At 41.4% G+C, this 24,619-nt stretch overlaps 1 protein-coding gene across 1 annotated transcript in view; it reads left to right on the forward strand.

The window, feature by feature from the left end:
- The first annotated feature begins 4,421 nt into the window (after window positions 1-4,421).
- LOC121875388 (beta-1,4-glucuronyltransferase 1-like) overlaps window positions 4,422-24,619 on the forward strand; it is a 40,704-nt gene continuing 20,506 nt past the window's right edge. The window contains exons 1-2 of the mRNA XM_042379941.1: window positions 4,422-4,670; window positions 9,952-10,154. Coding sequence (XP_042235875.1) covers window positions 9,963-10,154 — 192 coding nt within the window. The 5' untranslated portion in view covers window positions 4,422-4,670; window positions 9,952-9,962. The remainder of the gene's footprint in view (window positions 4,671-9,951; window positions 10,155-24,619) is intronic.

Genomic DNA, 24,619 nt, shown 5'->3' on the forward strand with positions numbered 1-24,619 from the left:
GAATCTATAGGAACTCTAGTAAATCATCAACTAGGACCTTTGTAAAAGTGACGTTACATCAAGCTGACCAGAATTGAAGGCAGGTCACTTGACCATCTGACCCGACCACAACATTGTGTGCTATTTAAAGATTAGTAGGGTCATTACCTAATACCTGACCATTGTGGACCTGGTCTCACCCTCACTCTGTATATATACACCTTGATTTGTATTACTCTCCTAGTCTGTACTCACCCCTGAAGATGTGAATTACGAAAGCGCTTGAACTAAGTGTTTCTTCTTTTCCTTGTATTATCAGCATATACCTAAATCGCGCACCTACAGTGATTTACTTGCATATATATATATATATATATATATATACACATAATGTGTGTATATATATATATATATATATATATATATATATATATATATATATATATATATATATATATATATATATATATATATATATATATATATATATATATATATATATATATATATATATATATATATATATATATTAGGTTGTGTCATAAGAGGGAAAGATCAGCTAAAACTAATGGCCCATCACTTTTTGGTAGATTTTAGTGTATATAAACAGAAAATAATTTCAGTTTCAATATTTTGCAACCTTTGCTAGGTAAATTTTAGCGTGAAATTTATGAAAATCTACAAATACAGCTGCATTAGTGCATTACAATTAAATAGTGAACATTGCTTTCTGACTTCATTCTTTAACAACCCAACTAACAATATTTTTTCTGTTTCAGATTCTGATGCATTTATAAGTTGATAATATTTGCGATGGCTGCTTGTGTCAGGGCGAACCAAATCCAGCCATCTCAGTCACTATCTTGGGTCTGGGAAGAGCTCCTGAAGTCGGAGTTGCCTACATTGAGAGATGCTTTGAGATACGGTGTTTTAATCAGGCAAATCAGTGAAAAGAACCAAAGAACTTACACAAACAAAAGACATTGCCAGTGATATGACCAAAGCTGTCTTGGCACAGTACACTCTGGCTAACGCTCAGTTCAAGCCTCCAGTCATAACAAGTCAGAAGAAGATTAGTGAGAGAGACGCACAGCAGGAAAAAAGGCAAGAGATATCTCTCTTGGGAGAGAGAAAACTTGCAGTTAAGGACAGCTTTGCAAGCAACTGGACCAGTTATTTGACATAATTGCAAGTGCCCAATTGTTCTCTGTCCTGAGTTTGGATGCGATCGTGACTGTAATCCAGGCCCACATCTCCTGTTGCAAGCGTGAACTGAAGATTCCTGTGATCGAACTGGCATTTGTCAAAGCACAAGAGAGAAGACTGGCAGTATAGGGGCTCTCATGATTTCTAGCCAAGATATTCCGAGTCAAGAGACAGGAGGCTGCCACAGAGACAGAAGAGGAGAAGAGTTGCCGAGGAAAAAGAGACTTGAAGGCCAGGGGTGAGGTAAAGGCCGATGATTGGAGTCAAGCTGATTCAGAGTTTAATGACTTCCCCATGGCTGATCCGAGTGCTGACCAGGAGAATGGTGACTTTGTCCCTAACCCGAAAATAATGATCCCCAAACCTTCCGGGCATAAGATTCGAAATAGGAAAGATATCGAGCATAAGCTCTGGCCAGCATGCGACACCACACTGGTCTAGAAACTGCAGAGATAGCAACAGCTGCCTGGATTGACGGTGGTTTGATAACACCTGATGATGTTCACCTGGTGATAGATCATAACAAAGTAAGGCTCAGGAGAAACTTGTCAGTAACCTAGAAGAGGAGTTTGATAAGGGATAGAGAAAATGGAATCAATTGTTTGTTCTTTGATGGGAGAGGGATGACACTAAAGTGTTCATGAAAGTTGAGATTCTGACAAGTTGTTTCCCTGCCATGGTGAAGGAGGAACCTCCTGCTGCAGTGAACCAGGAGGGAAGTATTTGTGGCATTTCACTCCAGAAAAAGATGACATCAGGAAACCAGCTGAGATAGTGGCAGATAACATTGTGAACTGGCTCAGAGAGGAACGTAGACCAGACCCTGCAGGCCTTGGAGACAGCACCAACACGAACACAGGGTAGCAAGAGTGCCACAGTGGATAGAGCGGAAGATTGGGAGGAAGCTGGTCTGGATTGTTTGTGACCTCCACACCAACGAGTTGCCACTCAGACATCTGATCCAGGCTGGATGGCAAGACTCTTTCAAACAACAGATGGTCTGGTCTCTTGGCAAGATGCTGGACTCTGCCACTGAGTTAAGAAATAAGTCCGAGCTTTGAAAAAAATCGACCTGAGTAATGGTACGATGGTTATGATTGCGAGTGCCATCAAAACTGGGGTCATGCCTAATTAAACGCCCACTGCAGATGGGGTCCAGTCTCACATTCTAGGTGGCTCACAACGGCTCTCAGGTTCTGCAGAATTTGGATCGCTCATCATAAACTGAAAGGGAACCAGCTTCACAACCTGAGACTTATTGACCAATTCATCGTGAGTGTCTACTTACCAAATTGGTTCAACACCAAGGTCAAGTCATCGTTCTCCGAAGGTCCGAGGCATGTTCTCTTCCAGCTTGAGCTCCTGAGGAGTCAGCCAAGGAAGGTTGTTCAGATTGTGGAGCAGACTGTGGGGAGATCTTCCTGGTATGCTCATCCCGAGGCAGTTCTGCAGACAATGCTCTGCAAGACCTCACTGATCTCATAGATCTGGATAACATCAGGCTGGCAGTGAGCCCCTCTTGCAGCCTCACAATGTTCAAGTCAGAGCTTTCCTGGACAACCCCATGCATGTCCCTGCCTGGCCTCCACACCCAGAGTATAGGCCGTTGTGTGCAGCAAGTGAGCTTGAGGCCAGCAGTCACGTGTACAGCCAGGAGAGGAGAAGGCTACATCCGAGCTCAGGTGGTCAGCAGGGGAGTGATGGTAGAAACAGAACAAGAAAGACATGTTCTCTATGGTGTGCAGCAACACCGGGTCGTAGTAGTAAAACCGGTTTTTGTATTTGATGATTTTGTTTTCTAAAGGTGTAAATTTAATAAATGTGTCAAGATCATTCGTTTCACTATTCTGGATCATTTTCATCCTAATAAATTAACCTGATACATTTACTTTACTTTAAATAAGCTATTTAGTGCTGTTGGTAAAAGGGTGGGAATACTGAATTTTCATAAGATTTCAAGTTAAAATTTACCTAGCAAAAAATGAAAACCTTTCAAATCTGAAGATATCACATGATTCTGCACATAGAACTACATCATTAATACCATGGGCCGATTTTTCATTTAGTCCATATAGCACGTGGACTTTCAACATATAATCAACGACCTCACCAGCCACGATTCGAACCCTCGACCTTATGCGTGCTTATGCAACAGGGAAGCACTGGCAGACCCTCAATCGTTTTGGTTGCCCACTAAAATTCACCGCCATTGTGAGACAACTCCACAATGGCATGAACGGCAGTGTCCTGCACATTGGTACCCTGTCGAAGTTCTTCCGTAGCCAAACAATGGTAAAACAACGCTTTGTACTTGCACCAACTCTCTTTTCCGTTTTCTTGGCTACCTTCCTTACTCGTTCCAGTGGCAATTTAGCCGGCGGGTCTGACATCCAATACCTTGTGAAGGGATTTTTCAACAGACACGACTCCAGGAAGGAGTAAATGTGTCGTCTGCTTTCATCAATGAAGTTGAATATGCAGGCAATCTCACCCTCGTCGCTCACACTGTACGTCATGTACAGGGAAACCTGAACACCTGAGCAGATGTGTATGCACACTTCGACCTTGATGTGATTGTACATAAGAATCAGATTCTCTTTCAGCCTGCCCCAGATTCAGCCACACCTACACCATCCACCCAGATTAACATCACTACCCTCTTTAATGTTTCCCACTTTCAGTATCTTAGCTCCCATTTGTCCACCACCGCAGACATCGATGAAGAAATTCAATATCGGATCAGATGAGCATCTCAAACTTTCGGCAGATTCAGTACCCGTGTCTCCAGTTGTAGGAAGCTGAAATTATCTACAAAACTGCATGTACAGTATATCGATCAGTGGTCCTCCCCACCCTGCCGTATTGCAGCGAGACATGAGTCACATATACAGTACATGCAGTTTTGTAGGGGGCAAGCATTTGATGCCATAATGGAAAAAGGCCAGGTATTTGGATTTTTTGCTAACGGATAATTTCGTAAAAGGGCCGCTACATACAAAAATCATTCCAGAATTTCCATATACTGCAACATGTTTATCGTGGTCATTGTTAGTTAATAGTATAATTAGGTAAATTTAACTAATTAGCTTTAGTAAGTTGTATTAAGACTGTAAATTTGTGTTTGTGTTTAGGCAGACAGAACATATTATTTTAGTCAGTTGACTTACTCTGTAAAAGGTGATTCCCTATATAGTCACTATGTTTTACCACCCACCCCATTGAAAATATTTCTGTGAGATCCGATAACTCTTTTCTCTATCCCTGACCCTGCGTGTTGCAGGTGCCCCCGACAAACGAGGTGCTGAGGAGGAAAAGCATATGTAACCGGCAGTTGCCCGACTTATCGAAGCTGACGACATATCGACTCCAGCAAGGATTGTTATACCCCGTCAATGTGGCCAGGAACGCGGCCAGGCTCGCCGCCCAGACGTATTTTGTCATTCCTTCTGATGTCGATTTCTACCCTTCCACTGACATCATACCTGGTAAGTACTATAGAGAAAGATCATGAGAAAAGGGGGCGGGGGGTAATTAGAGAGTTCATAGAATTTTCAGGAATTGGTTGCCATTTACAATGTTTTACTCACAGTATGCATAGATGATGTAAAATAAACATATCAATCGAGATATACATATAGTTACGTAGTACAAGTTTACCACCCGCAACGCCGTACGACGCAAAGGACCTCTAGTCTGGAGGCAGATGTAGCAGTGTATACTTTTTGTCTATCCCGAGAGAGTAAAACGAACCAGCCTGGTAAATTCCTTAAATATACAGTATAAAATGATTCTGGGGCCGTGTCACTACCTCAGATCATGTGTTATGTTACCCTGGGGCCATTGAGTGCATTCAGGTCATATATGAATATTATGTATTAATTCAAGCATGTATTTTTATGTTTTATATTTTAAGCTGTCGCATTATGCAGCCTACAATGCAGTAATTATTTTCATAAACTACATTTCTACAAAAAATAATAATATACTTATTTATTCTGATTATAAGATTGATAAATAGGGTTTTGCCATTCCGGAGAATAATATTTTGTCGGCGTGTATGCGAGATTTGAGATGATTCAGAGAGATTGCGAGGGTGGCTTCAATAACTACTCATTGCGTCGCTTCTTTGGCAAGCCTATCAACAGTGTCACAGGCAGTGAAGGGATCAAAATAAACTTGACATGGATGTCATCAGTTTGTTTTAGCCCGGCGACGGCGGCTTGGGTGTGTTGGGAGGAGGGGGTGGGGGAGTGGTGAGCTCGCGAAGAAAAGTGCATCGTGATTATAAGGAGGTTCCGGCGTTCAGTGCGAGCATAGGTCGCCCCCTCACGAATGCCCGAGAGGATGGCTATGCTTTCAGTGTCAGTGGAGGAGGCCCACTCGTGGACCCTGATTTTCCTGCGGGCCTGGCGCTCAGGAATCCACACAGCTGCCCCAGCGCTGCCCAGCGTGGTAACAGACCCATCACAGTAGACGAAGATAGGAGGGTGGGAGGTCGTAAGAGAGGATGCGACATCATTAGTCTGCTCAAGGCAGTTAAGTTTGAGCATATACCGCAGTTGGGTGGATTTACGACCAGGGAAAGTGTGGACGACAACATCAACACTCTGGGAAGTCCACAGCGGTAGAAGCGGATGAGTGTACTCGGGATGGAGAGAGGTCGAGGGGGTGTAGAGGTGATAACGCAGGATGTCAGCAGCAGTGTGGACGGGCCAGTGTTGAGAAGGGGAGGGAAAGGTAATTGGGACAGGCCGGCGCAGGAGGGTGTTAAGATGTGAGTTCAGTGAGTGCGACAGGGGAGTCGGTTGCTCACTGCGAAGAATTTTAACACCAAGGATGGCATTGAGAGCAGTAATTCGATCGCAGACGGGGAGCAAGATCAGTTCACGCTGCATGACCTCTATTCTGGTGGTCATAGGACAGCCGAGGATGAGTCTCATTGCTCTGTTCTGGATTTTCTCTATGCTTTGTTTCTCGCGCTGGGAGGCAACTACAAGGGCAGGAGAAGCATAATCTATGACAGCTCTGACGATGGCAATGTACATGAGACGTAGAACTCTGACAGAGGCTCCTTTGAGGCCGTGGGTGAGGGACTGGAGGGGCCTCGTTCGTTGGCGGCACTGGGAGATGACGTGGGCGGCGACAGCGGAGGTGGGGGCACTGGTAGTGGCTCGCACGGGTATATGAGACGATATTTTGTATATGCTGGTTATTCATTATCAACACTTTTCAAAATAATGTTTGTTTTTTATATATTATATTGATATTCAGTTACATTAAAATGTTGGTCAAGGGCTAAAAATGATTCATAAAAAATTAACAGGCCATTATTTTCTTATGGGTGAATGTTCATTGGAAATAATCCGAGAGTATTTTATCTTGGTCATATTGCAACACTTGTCAATAACTGTTAAAGAATAACATAATTTATAAGCCAGGTTGAAAACATATTGGATATCTTTATAAGGCAATTTAGGTACACATATTCACAATGCTTTTAATATTTTCTAGAAAATATTGATATTGTTATTGGTGGTTACTAGTGTTCCCTGAAGAATGCAGTGATGGGTAGGAAAACACCGGGTAACACTGAAGTCCGTTTATTATGGATGAGAGAAATACAAGTGGTGACTCGTGTGTGCCATGCACGGCTCACACAGTCAGACTGAGGCTGCCTTGCCATATGGCAGCCTCGGGGCAATGTTGCCACATAACACGTGCAGTGTTGCCACGTGATGATATATATAAATGCTACTCGGCACAGTAGCTTATATACAGGGTTGCTACTCGGCACAGTAGCTTATATACATAACCTACATCTCCCTCCCCCCTCACGCTCATAGTCTTTGTCTTGAGTGGACTTCTTAGTCCTAAGTCGCTCCGAGCGTCGAGGTGCACTGTGGGGCGGATCCTCGTGAGGTGTAGGTGACTCGTCCTCGGTCAGGGGGCCAGCAGCAGGGGGTGGGGCTGGCCGGAGGAAGCGGCGGTTCCTCCACCAGACACGGCCACTCGGCATCCTGACCTTGTAGTCCCGCGACCGGCCGACGCCCATCACTATGCCCACCTTGTCCCAACGTGTCGTCGTTGGGTCCTGGACGAGGACAAGGGCACCAATCTCCACTGGCTGAAGAGGGCGGGCACGGTCGTCATACCGAGCCTTGGCGTCCTGCGCACGTGTAGCGGCACGGCGGTCGCAGCTCTCGGCTCTGGTCTGCCAGTCCTTCGCAAAGGCCTTGGCGTGTGCAGGAACGCAAGAGCGGAGAGGGTGGCCATACAGGATCTGGGCAGGGGTAGCCCTGGGGCGTGTGGTCGATTCCACCCTCCTGATGTGACTCCGCTGCTGCTTGGGGCTGCGTGGGCCATTTGGAGGGGGCTGCGTGCGAACCACCCCAAGGGAAGTGCGCTGCTTTCCTCCTCGTCTCGGGCTTTTGGGCTTGGGTTGGCGGCAGTACTTGTCTTAGTGTCCATAGCGACCGCAGGCCTGACACTTGCGGCCTCGTGCAGGGCACCTGTCTGTGTTAGACCAGTGGCCCTTACGGTCACATCCACGACACAGTGCGTCGGCGGCCTGGCATGTCTTGGGGCTGTGCTGCTTTCCACAGCTGCCACAGGAAGCACCAGGCGGAGGCGTGGAAGGACGTGTGGCAGCCTTCGCGTTGTTGGCCGCCTTCTTATCCTTCTTGTATTGTGAGATAGCTCTCACAGCAGGTGGGGCCCGTAAGGCAGAGGTGGCGGACTTGCTGGCCTCGTATGACCGACATTCAGTCACTACCACCTGGAGTGTGGAGGAAGCGTCCAGGGGGATGAGTCGCTGCATCAACTCTTCATGCCTGACACCTGTCAAGATCTCGTGCTTGATCCAGGCTTCCTCACATTCCCGGCTGTGCGCCTTGCAGACGGCGATCTCCTCTGACAAACTCTTCAAGCGTACAAAAAAGTCGTCAAAGGATTCGTTCTCCGCCTGCTTGCAGCTGGTGAAGGCACGGCGACGCAAAGCCTCGTTGTTCCGACCCTTAACATGCTCCTGTAAAAGGTCGAGCACATCCGTCACTGAAGAGGTAGAATCGGGAGGCACTTGCAACGTGTGCTCCAAAACTCTCTGGGACTCCAGCGACAAACACATCCGCAGTTGGATTAGCTGTTTGTTTGGAGGCATGCTGTCAAGGTCCACCATCGTGGAGTAATCTGTCCAACGCCGCCTCCATTCACGAAAAAGCTGAAACGTGACGTCTGGTGAGAGGGCGGGTGGGGGTTGAACAGATGCCTTGGGAGCTGTTTGTTTGGAGGCAAGAGTACCTGGAGGACGCTGGTGTGATGGAGGAGGGAGTGTACTGGCGCCTTGAAGCGCGCTACCTGCGAGTGAGGGAGGGTGGGTTAGCGCCAGGGCCGCCAATAGTGCCTCAAAACGCAACTTTTCCTCCTCTCTTCGTGTCTCCTCCCTCTGAAGTTCCATCTCTCTGCGTCTCTCGTCCCGGTCGTCCATCCACCTCAGAATTGTGGCAATGTCCGTCACAGGAGGTGGAGGATGAGAGTCTGCGCCCGGTGGAGGGGAAGGTGGTGGGGAGTCGTGTCTCCCATCTTGACGTTGTCCCTTTTTACCTCCCATCTTTGTGTGTGCGTGGACTGCACTGTTTAGTATATAAAGTGGCGCCTCAACAGCTCGAACCACATATATATGACATAAACAGCGCAGAAATCACGCATATGGTCCACTGTTCTGTCCGTGAGTGAGTGCGTGCGTGCGTGCGTGTGTGTGTGTCTGAGAGATCGCTTCGTGGTGGCCTTAATGCCGGTGGCTGGAGACGCGGCGGGAGTGAGACCGTCAGTGTCTTCCCGGATGTCACACGAGAAGGGTGTACGGCTGCGTGCTCCGTGGGTACCACAAAAAAAACAGGCCAATGCTCAACTCTCAGCTCTAGACACACACTAATACACTGACACTAACACTGCCACCGTCACTAAAACGCACTGTGACGGCGCAACACTGCACATCGCGGCGAAACACAGCGCAACACAACACAACACACTATGAGTCGATGCGCATCACCGGCAGACGTAACTGTCGGCATTGTTCACACACTTTGTAAGTCCACAGATCCTAGACACTGCGCCATGGTGGTTACTAGTGTTCCCTGAAGAATGCAGTGATGCGTAGGGAAACACTGGGTAACACTGAAGTCCGTTTATTATGGATGAGAGAAATACAAGTGGTGACTCACGTGTGCCATGCATGGCTCACACAGTCAGACTGAGGCTGCCTTGCGATATGGCAGCCTCGGGGCAATGTTGCCACATAACGTGCAGTGTTGCCACGTGATGATATATATAAATGCTACTCGGCACAGTAGCTTATATACATAACCTACAGTTATGTGTTCGTGGTGATTGGTATGACGCATATGAAAACTTACCCATTTAGTAACGTTTCTGGAAATTTTAGATTTCAAATTGTAACTAGAGTCCCTTAAGCTTAATATTAAAGACGGTGAGAGATTCGCTGAATATTTTGAACCGTTAAATCGGTGTTTGGAAGACGATTATTATTATTTTCCAAAATATTCTAGGTGTCACAGAAGTCAGCCATATGCAGATGTTGTTATCTACATTGTGTGACAAATTCTAGCAACATTACAAACCTGTTGCAAAAAAGATTCATAAAAATTCTTCTTAAAAATTGAAAGGAAAATGGAGAAAGTGGAATTCCCACACTTCATTCGAGTTTGTTTAATATATCAGATGTATTAGTAATCTATTATTGTCTTTCAGAATTCTTCAAAATGCTCCAAGAGCCAGATGTATCCTCAACTACTAAACCCCGAGTGTACATTTTTCCCACCTTTAAGGAAGAGAAGAACATCGATGAACTACCGGCGAGCAAGGTTACTCTCAAGGAACTAGTGTTGGCAGAGACAGTGATCCCATTATACAACGAAATGTGCACCACATGTGAGAATAGCTCTTTCGCGCAGGTATTTTAACTTAAACTTATGTCCATATACTGTACATTTCACGTTAAAGTTTGAATGTATTACTTTCTCTACTGCAAGCTATTCATATCATGGTACTGTACCTTTTAATTAGTTGTTTACCTACATCTTAATTATTTAATACTACAAGTTGTATATATATATATATATATATATATATATATATATATATATATATATATATATATATATATATATATATATATATATATATATATATATATATATATATATATATATATATATATATATAAGGTGAGCATAAAGTCTTTTCCTAATTATGAAAAATCATATCCCGAAGACCATTCTAGATAGAAACATGAATGTTGTAGCATTGCGTAGACGAATTCATAGATTTTTTTTTCATGCATATCTTAAGCTGCAATAAACTGTGTGTTTGTACCTAGCATATGTTTTGTGTAATAAATGTTTGTAATCAGGGAAAGACTTTATGCTCACCCTGTATATACTGTATATATATATATACTGTAATTCACATCTTCAGATCCACAATGAAAACGTGGATATGATAAATCTTGTTAAAATCACACGGAAAGGGGTAGCCTGTTGTTTTTTTTTCGTGTGATTTATCAAGATATATATATATATATATATATATATATATATATATATATATATATATATATATATATATATATATATATATATATATATATATATATATATATATATATATATATATATATATTGATAAAATCACACGGAAAATGGAAACAACGGAGTTCTTAGCTTTTCGTCTTTATTCAAGACATCTTTCAGAGGTAATTGATATATATATATATATATATATATATATATATATATATATATATATATATATATATATATATATATATATATATATATATATATATATATATATATATATATATATATATATATATGTAACTGGTCGGAAATTTACTGGACTTTAATTTTTCACTTGACTTAGGGTTTATTAAAGATTATTAGATGTAATGGCAGTGAAGCGCCCTTTGAGAAAAATCCTAACCAGCACAAGAACACTTAAATTTTCTAAACAAAATGAATTGTCCGTGACCCGTGGAAGGATAGCGTCTGTGACTGGGATGAATGAGACACATGGTAAAATTTAGACACTTATATTCCCTCCAACACTACAGACACAATCAAATAATGGTACATCAATATGCGCACCTCTTAACCTGACCTTACAACACTACTGTGGGGATTAAAGGTTATACATGATATTGAAATTATCAGAAACTCGGCACTGCCTCATTAGACAAGAATAAGCCTAAGTATTAAGAAGTGCTTCCACACATGAAACAGGCCTTAAGGGCTTTCAACAAAATAATATCAATCACTGAGAAAATTTTATAAAAAATAAGAAATCAATATCTCTACAATGAATAGGCCCTAAGGGCACTCAACAAAATAATATCCAGCACTGAGAAAATGGTATAAAAAATATGAACTTATTAACTCCACCCTGAGTAGGCTTTGGGCGCTCAACAAAAATTATATTACCCCAACAGATACACACCTAAAACCTAACTTAAACTCTACTCTGGGGAACAAAGGTTATACCTGATTGAAATTATAAAAGAAATATTAAATGCACACAACATACATTAGTAACATGAACACATACACAAAATATTGTCACTATTATTAAGAGTTACTGAGTCCAATACCTACCGTGAACCATGCTTCCTAACCTAACACACACACACAGATTCCACCTGCACTGTAGTCGTTTAAGGCACAACCAATAGGCACCCGTAGTTTAAGGCCCAAATCAGCCTTTCTCCACCTTGAAAATGTACCTCTAACCTCCACTGGACTCTTGGTCCCAGTGTGCGACCCTGTATCACTCAGCTGGCTTCACTTTATCCCCAGTACATCCATGAAACGGAAGGGAGTGAGCCAATTAGACCTTGTGCAGTTGAGAGAAGCTTTAGCTTCCCGTTAGCAAAAGGGTTTCACTAAGCTGCTTGAGATATGTGGTGTTGTGAGCCGAGGTAGAGGAGAGCTGATGACCCCAAACGATCGTCACGTCGTTAGCTGGGCACCCAGACGGCTAGGTTCACTCAAGAGATCCTTTGCTACCCCGCTAACCAGTGACAAGCCTACACTGATCGGTCCAACGGCGACAATCGCCAATCCTCAATCATCAATGGCAGTCTCAAACGGCAGTCAATCTCTAGCAGTCAAGTGGGTTCTGGCGGAAACCCTGAAATTAACTCACTGTTAGCTCTTAATAACTTTATCACTGCCCTATATAACCCCTATCTGAGATCGAATGAGACTTACTTGATATACTGCAATAGCGCAACACAGGTGACTAGACCACGTGAGTATTTCTGTGGACGGACGCGTAGGGACGTCCTGTTGGTCCGATCGCTTTCACTGGACTGAGGACCAGCCAGCCTCTAAACTCCCCAAGGCGTTAGCTTAGGCCTACGTGACATATTTTCCGCCTCATTAACTTTCTTGGGAAACCCTTAACATTATTCAGACTGATAAACGATCTATCATTACGTTTAATTTAATAACTGATATTTAGTTTCATAATTCGTCTCCATATTAATTCGGTAAATTTTTGTTCCACAACCCTGTTGTGCGGAAAGTTCTCCTTCAGCTATCTTGAATCCTCAAAGAATTTTAAATATATATATGTATATATATATATATATATATATATATATATATATATATATATATATATATATATATATATATATATATATATATATATATATGTAATATTCAGAAATTTCAGTGTAATTTCAAACACCGCGCCATTGGCGATACTGAGCTTTCAAGGTCGTCGTAGGGAAGAGAGCGCTCCCTGCACATAGCGAGAGATTGTGGAACTGGACCTAAGTGATATTAAATGTAATTTGCCGAATTAAAAATGATGCGATTCATGAAGTTAAGGGACTATTATTGAATTTGAAATTATTATAGATCGTTTATCAGTCTGAATAATGTTACGGGTGTCCCAAGGAGTTATTAGTTAGGCGGAAAATATGTCACGTAGGCCTAAGCTAACGCCTTGAGAGGACACGAGGCGGGCTCTCTCTCAGTCACGGGGAAGCATTCAGACAAACAAGACGTCCCTGCGCGTCCGTCACAGAAATAGTCACGTGGCCTAGTCACCTGTGTTGCACTATTGCAGTATAACAAGTAAGTCTCATTCGATCTCAGACAGGGTTAGATAGGGCAGTGGTAAAGTTAACAAGAGCTAACAGTGAGTTCATTTCAGGGTTTCCGTCAGAACCCACTTGACCGCGAGTTTGACTGCGAGAAGTTGGCTGCGAGAGACTGACTGCCGTTTGAGACTGCCGTTGATGATTGAGGCTTGGCGATTGTCGCCTTCAGAACGATCAGTTTAGGCTTGTCACTGGTTAGCGGGGTAGCAAAGGATCTCTTGAGTGAACGAGTGCTCCCGACAACTAAAACGACACGGGACCAGCATCAGCAGTGGGTGATTAGTTCTTACCACGGGGGTGCACAACACCACGTGTCCTCGGTCAGCTAGAAGTGTTACCTACTGGCCATAGACACCTGCTGGCGTTCTCTCTTCCTGCCCATGGACGCACTGGGAGTACACTGAGGCTATCTGAGAAAATTAATGGTCACACACTGAGGCCATGAGTCTAGGGGATACCTAAAGGAACATTTTATCTCCCTTATTACGGGTGTATGTTGAGTTGGGTGGAGCATGGTTCACGAGTATTGGTGGACCCAGTAACATATCAATAATAGTGACTATATTTGTGTGTAGTTGATACCATTTCTCAGTTACTGAGGTTATCTTGATGTGTGTGGTTTAATATTTCTTAAATAATTTTGATAGTATTGTTTTTTGAATGTTGTGTCACTAAGCGGAACCAGAGTGATACTGTGATTTAATTCTTTTAATGCATTTAATTTTTCTTTATAATTCCGATCTCAGGTATAACCTTTGTTCCCCAGAGTAGTGTTTAAGTTAGGTTAGGAATTGTGCATCTGTTGGGGTGATATTATTTTGTTGAAAGCCCTTAAGGCCTGTTTCATGTGTGCAAGCAACATTTCTTACTACTTTAAATTTATTGTTGCCTGAGTTTCTAATTATTTCAATATCATGTATAACTTTTATTCCCCCAGAGTAGTGTTTTAAGTTCAAGTTAAGAGGTGCGCATATTGGTGTACCATTATTTGATTGTGTTTGTAGTGTTGGAGGGAATATAAGTGTCTAAATTTTACAGTGTGTCTCATTCATCCCAGTCACAGACGCTATCCTTCCACGGGTCACGGACAAGTCATTTTGTTTAGTAGATTTAAGTGTTCTTGTGCTGGTTCGGGATTTTTCTCAAAGGGGCGCTTCCACTGCAATTACCATCTAACAATCTTTAATAAACCCCAAGTCAAATGAGAAATTAAAGTCCAGTAAATTCCGACCGGTTACAAATATATATATATATATATATATATATATATATATATATATATATATATATATATATATATATATATATATATATATATATATATATATACATATATATATTTCATGTAAATCCACAATGAAACGTGAATAAGATAAATTCTTGGATAAAATCAATATCGAAAATGGAAACATCAAGATATATATATATATATATATATATATATATATATATATATATATATATATATATATATATATATATATATATATATATATATATATCACTTTGTCGGAACTACACTGAACTGTACTGTATGTAAAGAAACTATAATGGAAATGGCATATACTCGAAGAAAGGGATCCTTTGCTGTAAACGAGATGAGTATCAGGGATGTCAAACATGCGGCCCGACGCCCTCTTACTTGCGGCCCACGTTCCACTGTCTGCTCCAGCTGCATCTTGAGAAGCTAAGAGCTAGGACAGTAGCACTAATAAGTTAAGACTATTTGTAACCGATAATACTTTTTTGGTCTATTGACTGTATCTATTCTATTGAGTCTGTTCAAAGGCAAGTGCTTGTAAGATGTTTTGTGAATCTTAGTCCAGTACATATCTGGTGATAGAGCGACGACCTGTTGAATGCGTTGTTAGCCCTTTGAATCGTAGGGGTTTTCCTCAACTGAATGAAATCGTCTGGTGTTTGTTAGAATAAAATACTCAGTGCAACAGCACCAATGGAAGAGCAATTAGAGATAATTTTAATGGTTAATTGTGGTTCTAAGCATGCCACTGTACGAGATGCAAAACGGGCAGCGTACCGGTATTAGACTGATAGCTCTGATACGGCAGGCTCTTGCTTGGGCAGTCACACGGGTACTATTATAGTCCTGCATAGTTGCTCAAAACAGTTGGAGCGTTACAAATGTCAGAAGCAGTGTCCATTGTTTTACTTTTGAGCTCGTAATCATGTTATCAAAGACAAGAACAATTAACGACGAGCATCAGGTGGTACAGGAAAAGTAGAAAATCTTGCACTTTTTTTTTAATGAACGAAAAACCGACATGTTTGATTTGTAAGCAATAAGTAGCTGTTGCCAAGATTGCAACGTTCGAAGGCATTATGATACTAACCATGCTCCGAAGTATAATAAATATAGTGGTAATTTGTGTGAAGACAAAGTTAAAGAGTTAGAGCAGTAATTGAAAAAGCAGCAGTCAGTATTTAAGAGTGTTCATCAAGTCATTTTGCTGCAGTTAAGGCAAGTTACAGGATTGCCCATGAAATAGCTGTATCATCGAAGCCTTTTTTTTGAAGAGAACTTTATAAAGAAATGTATGTTGATGGGTTCAGAAGATATTTGCCTGTAAACACGTCAAGCATTTCCAAACATTAGCCTTTCAAGAAATACTGTTACAGAGAGAATTACTGAATTTTCAGAGAATATTAAGAGTCAACTCAAAGACCTAGTTAAGTCCTTTACTGCATTTTCTTTTGCAATTGGTGAAAATACCCATATAACTGATGCAACACTAATTGCAGTTTTTATATGTGGTATGGATGAATATATACAGTTAACAAAAGAGTTTGTGGAACTTCTACCAATGAAAGGAACAACAACATCTTCGCGAGTTGGTAGGGGCACTGGATAAATTAGGTGTTGACAGGGTACAAACTGAGTCTGGCTACAGATGGAGCACCGCAAATGGTGGGTAGAAAAGTTGGCATGGCGACAGAATTAAAGGAAAAACTACTAGCTGTGAACCCCGACCATCAACTTCATAATTTCCATTGTATTATACATAGAGAAGTGTTGTGTAGTAAAATATTAAAGATGGATAATGTCATGGATGTCGTTATAAAGACAGTGAACTTTATACTAGCACGAGGTCTGAGCTACAGACAGTTCAACTGCTTTTTGGAGGAAAATGAGAACATACACGGACTGACATAATTATCATACTGATGTTCGCTAGTTAAGTCGGGGAGTCGTACTGAAGCGATTTAATTAATTGCGTAATGAAATACAGATGTTTATGGAACAGAAATGAAAGGATGTGCATAAATTGAAAGATAATGAATGGGTTCAAGATCTAGCTTTCATGGTGGAAGTTACAGAACACTTAAATTACCTGAACACAAAGATGCAAGGACGCAATAAATTATGTCCATGTTCGAAAGTACATATGTTTGTGAACAGCTCTTTTCTGTAATGAACATTAAAAAGTCTCGACTTCATTCTCAACTTACTGATGCGCACCTGAATTCACTACTGAAGGTTGCTGCAGCTCCAAACTTTGATGCATTGGTCCATACCAAAAGGTGCCAAGTATCAAGGAGCAAAAGTGGGAGGCAATAAGACTAATCAAGATAACTATATATTATACACCACAAGCAAAAGCAGGTTTTTTAGAGAGAGGGCTTCGCGCTCGCCCTTAGAGGGTGCGTGGGGGGTCGTCCCTCACTCTCCAGTAGATTAAGACCTCACCTCTCAGCCGCCAGCGCCTCTAGTCCTGTTCCTGTATCCACCTCCCTTATTTTGCCGCACTACTCCCCGAAGGGGCGATCACGAAGTGTACATAATTATGATATTTTGGTCCCCATAGTGTGTATTCATATTACATCTGGCCCGTCGTAGCAAATGAGTTTGATACCCCTACTACTACTGCTACTACTACTTTGTTGTCACTCGGAATCGAGTATGATGATCATCCAGCTATGATACAATGATATGATTTATTAAATTTGTCACCGAGGTTGGTGAATTTTGAGGTGACTAAAGAGGCCGATAAGGGACCGGCAGGGTCGTCCACATTCGTTGCATATCTTGATAAGAACATAAGAATGGAGGAAACTGCAGCGGGCCTATTGGCCCATACTGGGCAGTCCCGTTTATACCCAACCCCTATTCCTCATATAAGCATCCAACCTAGGTTTGAAGCTATTCAGCGTATTCTAGTTAATGATGATATTTGGTAACGTGTTCCATTCATCCACTACTCTGTTTCCAAACCAGTGTTTACCTATTTCACGCCTAAATAAAAAATTGTCTAATTTAAAACCATTGTTACCAGTTCGCTCCTGGTTGGATAGTTTGAGTACCTTTGTAATGTCCCCTTTGTTTAGCCCTAAATTCCACTTATACACCTCTAACAGGTCGCCCCTCGCTCTACGTCCCTCGAGGGAGTGCAAATTAAGATGCTTTAACCTGTCTCTATACTCAAGGTTCCTAATGCCCGGGATTAGGCTTGTCATTCTCCTCTGAATTCTTTCCAAGGATTCTATATCCATTCTGTAATATGGTGACCAGAACTGAACTGCGTAATCCATGTGTGGTCTCACAAGCCCAAGATACAGTTTTAGGATGACCTCGCTAGTCTTGTAACTAACACTCCTTTGTATGAATCCAAGTACTGTATTAGCCTTGTTACGAGCAAAAACACATTGTTTACTTGGCTTAAGGTTCCTACTTATCATTACTCCTAAATCTCTCTCGCAGTCTGATTTCTCTATTGCATCGTTGTTCATCTGGTATCTGGTTTCCCTATTTACATCTCCTATACTGAGTACTTTACATTTGTCCACGTTGAATTTCATCTACAATTTTTCAGACCATTCAAAATTTTTTTTTAGATCTTCCTGAAGTTTTGCCGAGTCCTCGTCAGATTTAATAACACGTCCTATTTTAGTGTCATCAGCAAATTTAGTTATGTTGCTGTCTATGCCGATATCTATGTCGTTTATGTATATAATAAATAATAATGGTCCAAGTACTGAGCCTTGGGGAACTCCACTTGTGACGTTGCTCCAATGGGACTTAGTGCCGTTAATGCTCACTCACTGTTTCCTGTCCTGTAACCACGCCCTAATCCATTTAAGGACGTTACCTTTGATGCCATGTGCTTCTACCTTCTAATTAGTCTTTCGTGGGGGACTCTGTCGAAGGCTTTGCTAAAGTCGAGATATACCACATCATAATTGTGCCCCTCGTCCACCAATTCGAAAACTGATGAAAAGAATGTTAATAGATTAGTTAGACAAGAACGTCCGCTTGTGAAGCCATGCTGGGAATCATTGATCAATCGGTGCTTCTCCAGGTGATTTCGAATAGAGTTTGATATGATTGCTTCCAGAAATTTGCCTACTATTGATGTTAGTCTGATTGGGCGGTAGTTAGAGGATAGTGATCTATCCCTCTTCTTGAAAATCGGTATTACATTCGCTATCCTCAGGATTCTGGTACTACACCTGTTTTTAAGGACATGTTAAACATCTTTGCTAAGGGCATACTAAGCTCTTCCTTACATTCCTTTAATACTCTGGCAAATATCTCATCGGGACCAGGTGGCTTATTAGGCTTTAGTTTGTCTCTTTGTTTACTAACATCGTTACTAGTCACTACTATCTCGCTTAATTTGTTTTCATCACTATCTGTGAATAGAGTCGTTGCCTCGGGTATCATGTTTAAATTTTCTGTGGTGAAAACTGTTGAAAAATATTTATTCAAATTATTGCTCATTTCTCCGTCGTTATCAGTGAGCTCGCCAGTACCTGACCATATTGGTCCAATCTTTTCTCGTGTTTTAGTTTGATACATTTGGGAGAATCCTTTGGGGTTTGTCTTCTCCTCCATTGCTATCCTTACCTCATTATTCCTCTTGGCTTTCCTTATCTTGGTTTTAACCCTACTCGCCAATATCTTATAATAATCCTGGAGGTAAATTTCGCCACGCTTTATCCTTCTACCTATAGCCTTCCTTTGGCCAATGATGTTCTTTAAATAATTATTTATCCATTTAGGGTCATTGTTGTCTGATCTGAGTTTGTTGTATGGCATGTTCTGCCTTTGTGCATTAAGTAACTCATTATTTAAATTGTCGTAGAACTCGGCAATCTCAGATCTCGGGATCAGGTCTGAGTCATCTGTCAGGTTCACAGCCAAGCGCGACACCCCCTCTCTCAGCTGCCTCTCTAAACTGTCAAAGTTTGCCCTTCTGTAATCTGGTACCTTAGTGGAATTTTCCTTACGTCTGCCCTGAAAATCTAACTGGAATCTAATTTCTTTGCGATCGCTATTAGCAAGTTCGTTCCCTACCTCGACATTGCTAATGAGGTTTTCTCTGTTCGACAGAACTAAATCGAGTATATTATTACCCCGGATGGGTTTGGTTATATGTTGACTTAGGAAACAGTCCTGGATCGTCTCGAGAAAATCCTCTGATTCTGAGTTATTTGGCCAAGGTTAAAGTCGCCTACTATACAGACTTTGTTGTGTATGGAAGCCCTGCGCATTTCTTCCCAGATAAGTCGCTCACTGACTCTATCAAAATTGGGAGGTCTATATATTACTCCTGTGATTAATTTTTCCCTACCGTCGATTAATTAAATCCAAATTGTTTCTGTATTCCTCTCAGTTTTTATTTCCTTATTTATTTCACACTTCAGATTATCCTTAACACAGATTGCTACTCTGCCTCCATTCATGGTTTGCCTATCTGTATGGAACAATTTGTAACCCGCAATTTGGTATTCGACCGGCAACTCACATGAGTCTAGGTTGATCCATGTTTCAGTGAATGCTATTATATCGATTTTTTCGGTACATACCAAGGCCCTAATATCATCCATTTTGTTTCTCATACTTCTACTGTTCGCGTAGTAGACATTTAAGTTAGTCGTGGTCTGAGTCCTCCCTTTACCGCGTTTAGTTTTAAACTCCCTGTTTAATTTAGTTTTGTCATCATTCCTAACACTATTTCCCTGTAATCTTTTACTTTATTACCCGATCCCACTGCAGTTTCCCACACCCCCGTGCCCATATGTTCCCCGAGCAGTTTAAAGACTTCGATATCCTTTGAACTGCCCCCTCTAGAGACCCAGCCAGGGTTGCCACCCCATCCCGAGACAGGTGCACCCCATCCCTAGCATAAAGGTCCCTTCTGCCGTAGAAGTTGTCCCAGTTGTCAATGAATGGGACTGATATTGACTTGCAATATCTGTCAAGACGGTCGTTGACACCAGCCACCCTTGAAAACCATTCACTGCCAACTCTCCTTCTAGGCAGGACACCGTATATGATAGGGATCCCTCCCTTAGACCTAATACGATCTATAGCTGCCTTGAACTTATCAAGAAGCTCCTCGCTCCTATACCGGCCAATATCATTGCCTCCTGCACTGAGGCAGATAATGGGTTTGTTCCCATTACCAGACAAGATATTGTCCATCCTGTCAATTATATCCCCCACCCCAGCTCCTGGCAAACACACCCTCATCCTATTTTTTTTTACCACAAAAGGCCCTGTCCAAGTACCTTACCTGTGAGTTACCAACAATTAAAGTTTTTATACCATCCTTGTCAGCCCTGTCCCTGATTGTACTAACGTCCAATTCGTCTATCAAGGGACTGAACGAGTTGGTACACTTAGCTGTTGTTGTCGTTGTTGTCGTATCCTTGTTGTATTTCTTCAACACCAGCTTGGCCTTCCCTCTCCTCACAACCTTCCACTCGCTTGAGTTTTCGTCAGACACTGGCTTTCCCTGTCCCGCCTCCCCCTTTATCCTCACCAGCTCTTCCTTTAATTTCACGTTCTCCAACGTGGCCCTCTCAATTTCTTCCTTGACCTTCACCAATTCTTCCATGGACCACTCCAGTTTGGTCAACAAACTCGCACACCCCAGACCACACATAGCACTGGTCATATCTGATAATTATCCCTTGGGAGCTAACCCTGCCGTGACCTTTCCCCTAGTGAGGTCAGAACACAGTTTGGTTCTATGAACACTCCCTATCTCATAATTATGTATAAAAGACTAATTATTTACACTGTGATATTCTTACGAAAAGTATGTAACTTTTGTCATGTAATCAATTATGCTTCTCTTTATTTGTGCTAATTTGTTCAGTATCCATTATCCGTATCCTCGTTTATATATAAATTTAAATTATTATTATTACTATTACTATTTCATGTCGTTAAAACAGAAGCGACTATAGAAGATCTAGGTGAGTAGAGTGAATCGTCCTGCGCCTTTTACACGCAACGCTGAACCATTTTGCTGTGCATGATAGAACATTCCCTGGTGGCATTTAAGATTGTATTAATTAACCCTCTCCACTTTTCATGTATTTCATGTATCAAGAGAAGTGCCTCGTGCACAATGGTTCCCGGGAGCGGGTGAGGGATAATATTTCAGCAGTAGACCGATATACAGTATTTCATTTTTAGATGACATCTTATCTCCATCATTATTAATTAAACACTGACCAAGATATATACTGGTGACCGTTAACCCAAGCCCTTAACACTGACGCCAGAGTTTCATTTCTTAAGACACAAACACACACAGTTTGACATACAGCAGCATCGGCAGGGGCCGCAGGTGTGGCCGCAGGGTGTGACCCCTGGTGTGGCCTCGGGTGTGGTCACAGGTGTGGCCGCATGTCCGAAAGGGGAATATTCAGTGGTTTGATTATTTTCTTCCTAATCCTGGCGATTTCCCATGTAATTTTTTGAGCTAGGAAGCTGAAATTTGAACACAATAGTCACCATGAACTTTGGCAAAAACTGTTTTTTTCTTCAGTTTCTGACATATTATACATGGCCTCCCTCCCCATGGGTCGCGGCTGTGTACCCACTGTATAATACACCACTACTTGTGGAAGTGACACTCGGAAGACCCCTTTTACGCCCAGCATCATATAGGTGGTGCGGCGGGGCGTCTGTCACCCAGCTCATGCTTTTATAATACCATTATGGCGTAAAAATTTAGAGCATCAGTCGTATATATATATATATATATATATATATATATATATATATATATATATATATATATATATATATATATATATATATATATATATATATATATATATATATATATATATATATGCAAGTAAATCACTTAAGTGCGCATGATCCAGGTATATGCTGATAACCACAAGGAAAGAAGAAAACACGAAGTTCCCAAGCGCTTTAGTGTAATTCACATCTTCAGGGGTGAGTACAGACTAAGGAGAAATACATAACAAGGCGTATATATACAGATATGCCTTGTCCAGTTTGTACATTGTCCAGTTTGTACATTGTCCAGTTTGTACATTGTCCAGTTTGTACATACCATTACTCAAATTCATGTTGACTGCTTCGGTATGTTTAGTGAGACTAGATTCTATAATGATAGTAGGAACATTATAGAATCTAGTCTCATTAAACATACCGAAGAAGTCAACATGAATTTGAGTAATGGTATGTACAAACTGGACAATTTTGTAATTAAGAAGATTTGTAACCAGGTGAGAAGCTTGGGTCAACACTCTGACCTGACTACCGACCGTTGCGGTGCTTTTTAAAGATTAGTAGGGTCATTACCTAATACCTGACCATTGTGGACCTGGTCTCACCCTCCTCTGTATATATATATATACCTTGTTTTGTACTTCTCCTTAGTCTGTACTCACCCCTGAAGATGTGAATTACACGAAAGCGCTTGGGAACTTCGTGTTTTCTTCTTTCCTTGTGGTTATCATATATATATATATATATATATATATATATATATATATATATATATATATATATATATATATATATATATATATATATATATATATATATATAAAACAAAGAAGTATGTCTGTTTGTGTGTGTGTCCGCATGAGAATCTCGGAAACTACTTTATCGATCTATAGTGATGATGGATGGTGTTATATGTAGTGATGATGGATGATGATGTTATATGTAGTGATGATGTTATATTTAGTGATGATGGGTGGTGTTATATGTGATGATTAGACAATAAAATAATAACAGTTTAATGCTAAAAAAATATACTTTACTGTACCGTTGTAGTGAAAAACATGGTGGAACTTACATACACCGTTAATGAACTATTGGTGGAAGAAGAAGTTTTGGGGACTGAACAGTGAGACAATGTGGAGCCTCCCGGAGGGTGGCGTCCTACCGTGGCCTAGCGAATGAGCAGCCCGTCTGTTTGTGGGTGGGTTTGTTTGTTTATTTGCTTGTTCGCACGAGAATCTCGGAAACTACTTTACCGATCTGTAGTGATGATGGATGGTATTATATGTAGTGATGATGGATGTTCTTATACGTAGTGATGATGGGTGGTGTTATATGTAGTGATGATGGATGGTTTTATATGTAGTGATGATGGATGATGTTATATGTAGTGATGATGGGTGGTGTTATATGTAGTGATGATGGATGATGTTATATGTAGTGTTGATGGATGTTGCACGGAGGGGTACTTATCCACCTGGAACCTTGATTTTATACGAATTTATTAAGTAAAAATCATACCGCACATTCATACATAATATGAACATTGAACGAGGTTAACACATAATTTTCCATTATGGTAATAGTCAACAGTAAATTTGCCTTTGCAGCCAATACGGCTTTCATGAATTGTTTTTCGATTTTTATATTGAAAACCAACATAACCTAGAAAGAATATCTTAATTATCAGTGGAGGATCCAGGAACTGGCTCGAGAGGCAAAGTCAAAAACCTATTGGTTGAAAATATAACAATTCCTCGTCAACGTTACCGAGTGTTATCGGGTTGGTTTTTTCATGTTAAACACTGTTCAGCGTTCAGTCGAATTTTTTCCAGAGGAAGCGTGGAAGGTATTGTCGCTACTGCCTTCTTAATGCTGCTGTTGTCAAAGTAAATTATGTAATCGGGTCATTACGAACATTTCCAATTTAATTTAGGCCGTAGGTATTTGCACTTTATAGTGTAGAAACCACTGTCGTTACTTGGGTGTTGGTAGTACAGTGTAACGCGAGTATGTCTCCAATATGTCAAGTGTATGAATCCTGTTTGGCCCAAACACTTGTGAGAAGGGTGTTATCCAGTGTGATCTTACCAAACATCACGAGTTTCCCGGATTCCGGTTACCTCCTAAATTAACACTGGATAGACCAACAACCCGAACAACTAGTAAGCTGATAAGTGGTTGAAAAATAAAAAAAAATAAAAAAGATGGTACTTAGCCTTTGGGTACGC

The sequence above is a fragment of the Homarus americanus genome, unplaced genomic scaffold (genome assembly GCF_018991925.1).
Source record: "Homarus americanus isolate GMGI-L3 unplaced genomic scaffold, GMGI_Hamer_2.0 scaffold56241, whole genome shotgun sequence".
Taxonomy (NCBI): domain Eukaryota; kingdom Metazoa; phylum Arthropoda; class Malacostraca; order Decapoda; family Nephropidae; genus Homarus; species Homarus americanus.